At 40.9% G+C, this 12,184-nt stretch overlaps 1 protein-coding gene across 1 annotated transcript in view; it reads left to right on the top strand.

The window, feature by feature from the left end:
- The window catches only part of B3GLCT (beta 3-glucosyltransferase), a gene marked incomplete at its 3' end in the record, with an annotated part of 86,131 nt that overhangs the window by 33,194 nt on the left and 40,753 nt on the right, over nt 1-12,184 (top strand). Inside the window, exons 5-7 of the mRNA XM_077745410.1 lie at nt 2,187-2,263; nt 2,723-2,834; nt 7,843-7,979. Of these exons, the coding sequence (XP_077601536.1) occupies nt 2,187-2,263; nt 2,723-2,834; nt 7,843-7,979 (326 nt within the window). The remainder of the gene's footprint in view (nt 1-2,186; nt 2,264-2,722; nt 2,835-7,842; nt 7,980-12,184) is intronic.

Below are 12,184 nucleotides of genomic sequence, written 5' to 3'. Positions count from 1 at the left end.
CCTGATGGGTGTGTGTGTATATAAAAATAAGAATAAAAGCTCTTGGGCCTTTTTGGGGATTAGTGGATGAAAATTTATTTATAATTGAAATGGCCTTGGGTTAATCAAGAGTTAAGACCAGGTTTCTGAATGTCATAGTAGACATACTTTTGAGACAGGGGTATTCACACACCTGTGGAGACCGGTGTCAACACAGCCCACTTGCTTTTGAAATGTTTCTATTTGGAGGTGGTTGGGTACAGAAAACTTGATTTCTATTTTTCTGTTCACTGATTGAAGCAAATATGGAACCCAGGCACGCAATTCAGTAAACAAAAAGGAATGGAGACAGGGATGATTATAATTCACTAGTAATGCATAGAGTTTATTTTAGACTAGAATTTAGCTCCTTTGTGCTAAGACTTTGCCTTTTCACTTTTATTGTTGTGACAGGTTATTCATAAGTCTGTCTTTGCATCCTTGCCAGGAAGGTGCCCGCACAGCCTTTTCGTGATACCTGGTGACATCACCTATATATTTCCCATAACCAGGAAGGATAGGACTTGTATGGAAGAAGAATTTGGATGTGTATTCATTTTTTTCTCAAGAAATTTTTAAAACTAAACTGTGTTTTAACTGCATTAAAGGATTTTGAAAGCATAGATATAAGACTTTGGTTGTCTTGACACAAATATTTTCATATTTCTGGTTCCTTTCTAGTCTCTGTTCATATATGAATTGGTTTTACATTTTTAGAGTCATGTCTGTTTTTCCATTTAACATAAAGACATTTCCATTGTTACAAAGTCTTCATTATTACACTTTCAGTTGTTACACAATGGCTCATTTGCTACTTATTTTCTTATAAAGCCTTTTAAAGTATTTGCTATGTTTCTTTTCTAGCTAGTTCATATTAGCATACTGCCATAGTTATTTGTAAGTTTTATGCAACTATTAATATATTATTAGTTCTCTTTACACATGATTTCTGTTCTTATATAATCCCTCATGAATATACATGTGGTATAAATATATATAATACATATATAGCCGTTTCTTAAAAGTCACTGAAAACTACTGCATAATTCATAATCAACAGCAGGAAAGCCCTGAATTATACTGAGAAATTAACTGCTAATTCAGCCTTTTGGGTTTTTTTTTTTTCTCTGACGTGCCATATTGTTAGTCTGACTTAATCTTTCATTATTGTTCTTGTATTTCATATTTGTACATGAAAGTTAAAATAAATAGTACATAAAATAAATGAAGCTTTATCTGATAACTCCAAATATGTATATTGAAACCCATTCTCTTGAAATAATAAACTTATATGAATTCAAAGTGTGGTGTGGAATCTACATTAGTAATAGTTCCAGTATTTAGGCATTTATTCTTAATGTCTTTTGTCTGCAACAGTTACCAAAGAGAATAGAACAAGAATGTATTAAAGTTTATTGGGAGGGTTGTGTTCAAGCATATTATATAGCTGATTTGGGGCTTGTAGTAACATGAAATATATTGAATAGTGCTTTACTTCAAAGCTGACATTCATAACCTGAATCATTAATCTCTCGATGTTTATTATGCATAATTATTTAACCATAGTTGTGTCTTATTTCTGAATCTTAGTTCCTCCTATGTTGATAAATTTTGAAATTCTATTATTATTATCATTGACCGAGTACTTAAGGATTAGATTTCTAGTATTTAAACCCCAAACTCTTCCTTACCATGTGTTTTAAGCTTTTTGAGGGCACTTAATTTTTTTTTACATGAGATAAATTGGATATTATATGTACCCTTTTGTTTAGCTGAAGTGTTTTATTTTCCATCTGCTTCCTGTGATGTCTGTACTGTGAAGTATCTTTCTGTGCCTCTGAGTTATGCCTGGTCGCTTCTGGGCTCTTCCTTTCCAGTTGCCTTTGCAAGTCTGCAGATTTCAGGTCAGGTCAGGTACCAGGCAAGACCCTTCTTGGAGTCCCTCAGCCCAGTTGTATGCCTGGATGATAAAGATGTCTTGTGGATCCAGCCAACATCCTTCATTTCTAGTAGCTCCTGAAGAGGAGAAAACAGAGTAGTTAGGAGAGAAAATGTCAGGTCTCCAAAGATACCTGCATGTAGAAATTGAGTTGTTGTTGTTGTTGTTTAATCAGAGTGATCATATCGTATTTTTATTTATTTCTCCTCTTGATATCATGTTTCTTCAGGAGCTCCCCAGAGTCCTTCTTCTTCATCAGCTGTCCAAGCAGGAGGGTGCATGGACCATACTTCCATTGCTACCACAGTATGTTTAATTTGAAATTTGAAATGTGTGAATTTGGACATTTCCACCTACACACTCACTCCTCTCACTGAGAGGGTGTGTTTTTCTTCAGAGTCAAGAAGTTAAAGAAAATTTGGACTCCGTTTTTTTATGACTGCTACATTACTCAAATTTCTTGATTCTTTTAATCATGAATGGCTTCTGTTTTTAAATATGTTGCTTTCTTAAAAAATAAAATGTAGATATATTTAATATTTGTATTTGAAAATTGTGGTGTTACAGAGAGAATTAACTTTAAGAACTCTAGCTGTTTGCTAAACTATTAGTATCTGGCTTTTGAAACTATGCTTTGAAGGAAAATATAGGGAGAAAATCTAGATTTCTTGCCATTTTATGTCTTTCATCCTGCTTATCAGTTTTAAACTTTGTTATAAACTCATTTTATAGAAGTGATTACCATAACTTGTTTATCTTTGTCAGCTTTTCTGTAACGTATAGCAGAAATTCATCATGGATTTTCTTCTGTGAAGAAGAGACAAGAATACAAATTCCAGAACTCTTAGAAACACTCAGAAGATATGACCCATCCAAGGTGAATACAGTTTCAATACCAGTATTTATCTGTCAGAAGGAATGCTTAAGGGAACGCTTAAGAGAAGATTTGATTTTAAGAGGTTTGCCAATCTAATAAAAACACTTTAAAATTAGAAAGAATGAAATAATAGTTGAATATCTAGAAGCAATGCTGAATCATTCTTCTGGAGGTTTCTGTAGCTTTCAGAGGGATAGAACTTATAAAGAGCCATTTTTAAATGAAACAAATCTATTTATATGTGTTAGCAATTTCATAGAGTTAAAAAGCTATAACCCAGAGTTAAGGAAGAAGTTTAAATCGTGTATTTCTCTTTGTCAGAAATGACCACATATTCTTTTAGATGGGAAGTATTTCTTGGTTGCCAACTATGTATCAAGCACTGTGACAGCAGGGACTGGGACAGACAGATATGCATCCTGATGACAGGGAGCAAACAAGCCCATTAAAGAAGCAATGAAAAGGGAGATAGATGGCTTCTAGTCAGGGAAACATAGAGTGCTGTTAGAAGCACAGAGCAGGGCACCCAACCTGATCTGGAAGGGTCACTACAGGAGGTGAACTTTAATCTGAGTCCTGTAGGATGAGTAAGAGTTAATAGGAGAGAGAGAGTATGTGTGTTTTAAGCAGAGGGAACAAAAGTTGAGAAGGTAAGGTGGTAAGGGGTGCATCTTGGGTTAGAAGTTCAACTTTCTAACTGTCTATACCCTTATCTTTCCTATATTCAGATTTTGTTTTATTCTGGGCAGATACGATGTAGCAATTGGATCTTGTTTATTTCTAAGTTGCTAGCATTGAGCAGAGGGTTTGACACATCATGGGTTGTCAGTAGTATTTGTGAATGGCTGAATAACCCTGTAATGTCAACTTTCCTGATGGGCCACGTTGTGGCCAGGAGGATGCCGTGGAGATAAGTCAAGGCTCTGAAGTTCTGTGAAAGAAGCCTGGGTTATACCCTGATCACTACATGGGATCCTTTAAACTTGGAATAAGCAGGAGTGGGCCCTTTCAGGTACCACTGGACGCCTGCCCCACCCCCCTTCTGGTGCCTATTCTAGAACTAAGCCAGGTTTAATGAGAGTGTGGGGAAGGAAGAGTGGCTTCTGGGGTGTCTGCTTGGTTTGTTGATGTAGACGAATAATGCTGGGTAACAGTGACCCTTCTCGAACACAGGAGAGCTTGTGACCTTAACAGAACCACCGGTTTCAATGTTCTTTAAAAGCCACAAGGGGGGGCTCCTGGGTGGCTTAGTCGGTTAAGCGTCCGACTTTCGCTTAGGTCATGATCTTGCGGTTCGTGGGTTCGAGCCCTGCATCGGGCTCTGTGCTGACTGCCAGCTCAGAGCCTGGAGCCTGTTTCAGTCTGTGACTCCCTCTCTCTCTGACCCTCCCTTGCTCACGCTGTCTCTCTCTCCTAGAAATAAATAAAACATTAAAAAAAAAATAAAATAAAAGCCACAAGGGTCCATTATGGTTTCTTTTTTATGCTTTTGCTTTCTGGGAAGATACAGATGTAATTGAAGGAGAAGGTTGTTAGGTTAAAAAGAAAAACCCTTCAAAGGAGAGAAGAATCATGAATGTGTCTCATCCCGTCTTTTCAGAGGAGGCCAACCAGCATCTATGTACTTTGGCCATGTTTCGTGTAAAACGTTTGTTAGGCTGTTATGTTTCCTTTTGACTTGAGACAAACTTCCAAATGTTTTTTTTAGGATGTAGGAGTTTTAGTCTCCTCCTAGCGTTCGTTTCACCTGGAGATTATTTTTCCATTATCCATAGCTCTAATTCTGTGCAGAAGATGGTGACTCACTGTGCTTTTTAATGAAAATTGGAATGATAAATTTAAAAGTTCAAAGCAAGTTCATGAAAAGCAAGTACAGAACAGAGGCAAAATGAGATGTTTTCCCCGTCTCTTCTCAACTCAGCCTTAAAAAAAAAATCTAGGATGTTTTATTTCTTTTGAAACTAGCATTAGGAAATACAGATTACATAATATGTAAGTTAGCCCAGCTCAGTGTGCTTCCCCCCCCCCCCCCCCGCCATTTGAAATTTTAGAAACAAAGGTATAAAACCAGCCTGGCTTTGCTAGTGACACAAATAAACTCTATTAAAATAATTAGCGTGTTAGAGCATCAGTCATTTTTTTTTAGATTCTGATGTTTTTCCCTTCCATATCTTTGTCATTCTTATGCAAATTTATACTGTTATACAGTATTTTAAATGAGGCATTTTAATCTTTATTAAAGTAATTAATCTTTGTTAAATTGCTTTTCTAGGTGATTTCTATAAATTTTCATGTCTTGCTGGAGTCTTTCGTTTTTTTCCTGCCGTATGCTTTTAATACATGCATTCGCTGAAATGTCTTGACTTCTTTTTTAATGGAGGTGAAACAAAGGTGCTGATAAAGAGTAATCCTGAGATACTGATAGAACATTGTCTGAGTTATTCTTTTACAGTTTATCTTGATTATAATTGTCTTTCTTATGAAGTTATTAAGAAAATAATTAAGAAGGATGGGGAAGTGCCCTTTCCACAGATGCTATATTAATTTCTCCCTTCAATTAGTTTACAGTAACCCCTCCCTTCCCCAATATTGGAAAGCAATCTTCTATACTAGATAATAGCTGGACACTGCCATTTGGAGTTATACCATAGAAACGTGTTCTGCATAAAATTATATTTGCAGCAGGAGATTATAACAGTGAAGAGTTTGTGAGAAAGGTGCTGAAAATCTGGAGTGTTTTATTTTCTTTAAGCAAGCTATATTGGCATGGTATGTTAAATGTGATGATTTTCACGTGGGGTAACGTTTAGCAATTTGACAAAGTGCTATAGTATTGATTTTTTTAAAAAAGATCTTGAATTTTCTATCTTAAGCCAAAGTCATTTGCCTTGTTCTTCTGGCCCAGTGATGACTTAAAATCCCCATAAAGCATCAGGAGAAGATCAGGACGTGGTCGGTGACCTACACACACAGTTATGTTGATGGCTTGCACGTGTTCCGTTACGACCTGTTGCTGAACTGACCAAAACCAAGAGCCTGGGAGGTACTGGGGACACAACCACACGCAGAAGAAACAATCCTGTGTCCCTCCTGCTCTTGTTTTCTGATAAGGAGACAAGAGTGAGGTGGTGATGGTTGAAATCCAGAAAACATGCAAAGCTTTTAGAACTTAGGGTGCTTGGTTTAAAGTACTTTCGCTTCTTTAACAGGGTAGTTGCCTTTGGAAGCTTTCTTGGGCTTGCTCCATTCATTTAACAAAAGCTCGTGAGCACCTAGTACATGTTAGGTGTTCCGGTGGGGACACAGCAGTGAGCAAACTGGACAGCTTCTGTGTCTCCAAGGACGGGGGTAGCCTTGTGGCAGGGGAGATAGGCAAGGAGTGAAGATGCAAACGTGTCAGATGGTAGTAAGAACTGAGGAGAAAAAGAGGCAGGATGAGAGGGATAAGGGATAGATCGGGGGTAGGCTGACTATTCGACAAAGGATGTTCAGGGAGTACGTGCTGATGAGGTCACCTTTGAACAGTGTGTCAAGGAACCCAGGGGTGAGCCATGTGCTCCCTGCTTCTGTGTCAGCCTGTCTCCTCATACCTCCACTAACCTAATCGGAACCTCAAATTCAACATGTGCAAAACTGAACTCTTTTTTTTTTTTTTTACTTTTTTAAAATGTTTTATTTATTTCTGAGAGAGAGAGAAAGACAGCGTGAGCAGGGGAGGGTCAGAGAGAGAGGGAGACACAGACTCTGAAACAGGCTCCAGGCTCCGAGCTGGCAGTCAGCACAGAGCCCGACACGGGGCTTGAACCCACGAACCGCGAGATCATGACCGGAGCCGAAGTCGGACGCTCAACTGACTGAGCCACCCAGGCGCCCCATGACCTCTTAATGCCCCTTCTAAACCTCTCCCACCATCAGTCTCCCTCACCTCAGAAATAGCATCATGGTCTATCCAGGTAGCTCTTATAAAAAAAAACCTAGGACTCAGACTGAGTCCTCTTTTTCCCTCAACCCCATGTTGGCATATCCCATCGAGTCTGAGGTTCCCATGGATGGGCCTCCCTTCTCTCTCAGATATTTGCCCTCATCTACTGTCTGTCTTTGTTTTCTGATGCCCTCAATTATGTGGTTTAAGTATTTTCTTCAGCTTTACTATTTGCTCTCAGTGGGAGAGCAGGTCTGATCCAGGCTGTTCTCTTGTGGCCAGAAGTGCAAGTCTTCTACTGCACTTTGAGTAAAGTCTGTGCTGCTTTCCACCCTCGGCTGTCCCCTGATATATAGTGGGCTATATTCCTGCCACATTGCACTTCCTTTTTTAACTAATGTATCAAGCTTGTTCTCACTGTGGGACTGTGTATTAACTGCCTTGAGGGCTTTCCCCTGGGTTTGTGCGTAGCTGGCCCCTTGGCATTATTTACTCTCAGTTCAGATGTTAGCCCAGGAGAAGTTTTCCTTTCTTTGCAGGGAAGTCCCTGGGTACTCGGTTTTCACCATAGCACATCGCAGTCACTACCTGAACCTGCTTTATTTACTTATTTTCTGTGTCCCCACTATTCGTGTAAGCTGCATACCCACGTGGTGTGGAATAAATGTTAAATGTTAACTGAACGAATGAATAAATGAATAATATAGGCACTGATTCTGGAAGGAATTCTTCAGATCCTCCTTTGCAGACCTCAGTGTGGCATAAAGGAACACTGTTTTCTTTGCCTTAATAGTATTTTGATGTGGACTTTTCTATGAAATACCACTTTTATATGTTTATGGCATAAAGATGACTAACATTTTGTTGATCCTGTTAATATACGAAGCTGCTCTCTGTGAAGATTAGGCCATCTTCCTTATCATAGAGTATTGCAGTTTTGTTAAAATGCTTTTGAGAGGAGTAATTTGTGCTAATTCTCTATCACCCAGAGTATTTAATTAACTAAAATTAATGATATGACTTTGTTTTTGGTCCTATATGAAATGGCTTTTTAAGAAAATGACATCTTCTATCTTTATTTGACAGGAATGGTTTTTAGGAAAAGCATTACATGATGAAGAATCTACAATAATTCACCATTATGCCTTTTCTGAGAATCCTACCATTTTTAAATATCCAGACTTTGCTGCTGGCTGGGCTCTTAGTATTCCACTTGTAAACAAGTAAGAATTTATTAGATTTTGTGTGTGTGTGTGTGTGTGTGTGTGTGTGTGTGCGCGCGCGCGAATCAACTTCTGTTTCACTGAGTACTGTAACTGATGGATCTCAAGTGAGTTTTGCAGCCCGAGGCAGTGTGTGGTGGGGCAGGAAGACCTGGAGCCTTCGGGACCTTGAGGTTCTTGCTTCTGCTCTGTCACTTACTAGTCCCCTCAGACTGAGTACTCACCCCTTCCTGATTTCCTCTTCCTCACCTGCAAAATAAGGTGAATAATAAATTGTGGGACCAAGGGAGGGCATATAAGTATTCTGAGAACTCTACACCCAGAAGGGTTATTACTATTATTAATGGATCTAGTTAGCTACACATAGGGTTTTGATTGTCAGTAAGAAAATGAATCAGTAACATGCCCGGGGGTGGGAGCTGATGACAAATTATGTGCATGGGTATACACATTTAAACATAGACCAGGCAAGAGGGACACTTAATCAGAGGCTCTGTAGCTATTCAGGCCTAGATCTTTGTGAGTATAATCACAATAATGCTTTTCTCAATGTGAAAAAGAAAAGATAATTAAGTTGTAATTTAGGAGAACTATGATTGTTGACAGGCTTTTAATTTGAATGCTTCAGATTAATTATTATATGTTTTTGTTCTTAAGGGAAGAGAAAATTGATAAAGTGGTTGTGGCCTTTATATCTTCAAAGATAGTGGGGTTTCTGTTATTTCTTACATTGGGCATGTTGTTTCTAGGGTTAAGAGTCTCCGAAAACCTTTGAGCCTGTTGTGGATGTGGGCTAGGTAAACACGGTGGTGGTACCTTCTCATTTGTGGCTGGCCAACACTTGTTGACTACTCCCTTAACATTTGAAAGTGTTTCATTTACAGTGGAAGATCCTCCTTCCCAGTGTAGAATCCAGAAAAGGATAGTACCAAACTTCCATGTCGTGTAGACTTTCTTGCTGCTAGAGAGCAGCCAAGTGAGGTAGGCTCCATTAGGCGGATGCACTCATTTATACGGGGAAGGAGACGGTATATGGTGGTCCATTTGACTTGAGACATCATGATAGAGGAGGCTTGAAGGATGGCAGCTGAGACAGTAGCTTTGTGATGTAGCAGCTTCCTGGTGGCAGAGGCCACAGCTCCTTGATGACCTGTTTCTGTAGTATAAATCTGGAGGTTGTTCTTGGAATCTCAGCCTAGAATCTCTCTATTCAGACTGTCCAGTAATTGTCAGCCAACTCTATGCACTAATAAGCGTACTTTGTGTCTACACTGGCCAGAGTGGATTTTGTTATCTCTGACTAAAATGGGTGCTCCCCAGACCCATCCCAAGACTACTGGGCAAGGACGCCCTGCCCCCAGCCTGTGCCAGGCATGCCTAGGAGGGCTCATACATTTTCCCTGCCCCATTCTTAGAGGGGCTGGGCAGGAGGGGAGGGGCAACGAGAAGAGAGAGTTGTCGTTTCCTTCCCACCCTGCGCTGGTTTGCCTGGGTCGGCTCTCTGCAGGGGTGAGGGGGAAATATTCTGTTTCAGTGGCCCCAGGTCATCTTTATTCTCAAATTAGTTAAGCTTGGGTTTGCTGCAGCTGAAGAGCAGGAGCTCCTGGGACACTGCCTCCCACTGTGTCCTGCAGCCCTGTGTTTGGGCCCAGTTCGCCCCCTCTGTTCTGTCTGGACTCTGCAGAGCTGTGAGCGGCATTCGTTGCCCTGGCGTAGCCTTCCTCTGGTCTGTCCTCACCCTCTGGACTTGGCTTCAGAGCCTGGAATTATGGGGGCCGCCTTTTGGTGGCTATGGTTTCTCTGACTTGAGAGTTAAAAGCTCTTCCTCAGTCTATTTGTCTTCTGTTTCCTGGAGAACCAAGTCTCCCGAGAGAGGGATAAGTGCAGCTGTACCCTGTCCTGTGCAGCGCGCTGTTCTGAGCGCAGACGCTGCCTTTTTCTCCGATGGCTTAAGAAAAACTGGAGGCCTGTGCAGCAAGCTCAGGATGTAACCATCTCTCCCTCTCCTCATCTCTCCCTTCTGATCCAGGAGGCCACTCATCCGGGAAGCAGATCTGGTAGTTTATATAGGCTTTCACTTCTCTCCATCCCCCATCTAGCAGAGATCTTGGTGGTGCCTTGATACAGAGCGCAATTCACCTTTTCCTGAGTTAAGTGTAATAACTAACTGTCAAGTATTGCTTTCTTTTTGACTTACTTTTAAACTACATGGATGAAAGTAAGTGGGGTGCATGTCTTTGACCCCGAGAATTCTCTTCAAGGACAGTTTAGCCCAACTCATTGCTTGCCATGCAGGCAGTAAAGCATAACCTGTTCTACAAAACCTCTGGGGTCTATCAATTCTGCCCTCTGGCTTCACTGCTTACAAGCTGTAGGGGCAGCTGGTGAACTGGCAGGTTCTGATGGCTCTGGCTTATGTTCATGACTACGTCATGTTAACCACGTGACTCACTGCCGGGGCCTTTGCGAACCACTGCTCCGGGTTCTGCACTAGCCAAGATACTGATCTGATTAGAGGGATACTGTGTCATGGGTGACCTGGTACCCTGTAGAGATGGTCCCACTAGCACATGCTTCTCTTCTTGTCATCTTTGCAGAGTCCCAGATGTTTTATTTGTTGATAAGTGCCAGCTTACTCTGAGTACCGAGGGCCTCGTGCCACTGCAATGGGGTATGTAAGGAACTACGGCTAAAGGAATTGGGGGCCCAAAGTCTGATCTTTTGTACAAGTTCAGGAAATTTCCAGCACTTCCCCCATAACTCTGGCACGACAGAGGAATAAGGCACCAGTTAACTGTCTGCATTCAGTGTCACCTGCTTTCACAACACTGAATGATTGACAATGAGCTGCACAATGTTTGTAGTTAATTAGCATCCATGGTCTTCGGTGTGTGCCTCCCCTGCCTTTCCGCTGCCAGCAAAGACAAAACAAAATAAAACTGTAGAGACTCTACCATAATGGTATCTTATACCACACTTCCTTTTCCTTGTGATGCAAGCAAGTAATCAAAGAAATAAACTAATGTAACCCATCTAGCATAGTACTATCTTTTTTTTTTTTTTTTTAATGTTTTATTTATTTCTAGGAGAGAGAGAGACAGCGTGAGCAGGGGAGGGTCAGAGAGAGAGGGAGTCACAGACTGAAACAGGCTCCAGGCTCCCAGCTGGCAGTCAGCACAGAGCCCGACGCGGGGCTCGAGCCCACGAACCGCGAGATCATGACCTAAGCGAAAGTCGGACGCTTAACCAACTAAGCCACCCAGGTGCCCCTAGCATAGTACTATCTTGTGACCAAGATCCATTTAGAAATGGTGTCCTCATAGGAGATTCTATACATTCTCTAAGAAATTGGTATTATACTTAGAGCTAAAAGAGGCATAAAGCATCAACTAGCCCTACTGGATGCGAAATTGGATCTTGCCAGTTGGTTTTTCCCAGTTCCAAAGCTAATGTGCATTTTCCCCCTGTTATTAGAAACTATATGAGTTAGCATGCTGGAGTAAGAAAATATTATTACTGCAACTGGAAGGTGAGGTCTGTGTTGGCTGATGTAGGAGTTCAGCCCTGTTATTGAGGACACTGGTTTGGTCTCAAGCTTAGTACACAGAATCCTGAAACTACATACATCATCAGTTCATCCTAAATCTGGTTCCCTTTGTTGACTCAATGCAAAAAGGGCTTTCTATATATATAGTTTTGTGTTCAGCAGTGAAGAAACTCTCTAACCATGGAATGTAAGTGCATATCTTCAGTCTCTAGTTGGATCTCGTCTGCTTGAAGTTAGAGTTGGTTGGGTCAACTTGAGGCATGTACCAACTCCTGGACCATTAACGGTTTAAGGGAATTTCAGTGCTTTGGTTGGGATCAAACTAATTCTGACCCTGGAGCCCATTTATAGGGCTCAATAATTTAATCAAAATTAGAAGTGTCTTAAGAAGAAGGAAGAGGAAGCTCCTGTATTGTGTAGGCAATCAATAGTGCCCCATACAGGAGTCTTCTTTTTAAAATTTTATTTTAATTTTTAAGGTTTATTTATTTTTGAGAGAGAGAAAGAGTGAGAGCAGGAGAGAGGCAGACACAGAATCTGCAGCAGGATCCAGGCTCTGAGCTGTCTGCACAAAGACGACACAGGGCTGGAACCCACGAACCGCAAGATCATGACCTGAGCTGAAGTCAGATGCTTAACTGACTGAACTGACTGCCAG

Source organism: Crocuta crocuta, unplaced genomic scaffold (assembly GCF_008692635.1).
Source record: "Crocuta crocuta isolate KB4526 unplaced genomic scaffold, BGI_CrCroc_1.0 scaffold258, whole genome shotgun sequence".
Classification (NCBI taxonomy): Eukaryota; Metazoa; Chordata; class Mammalia; order Carnivora; family Hyaenidae; genus Crocuta; species Crocuta crocuta.
Note: the sequence above shows the minus strand (reverse complement) of the source record. Positions and strands in the feature narration are given on the sequence as shown.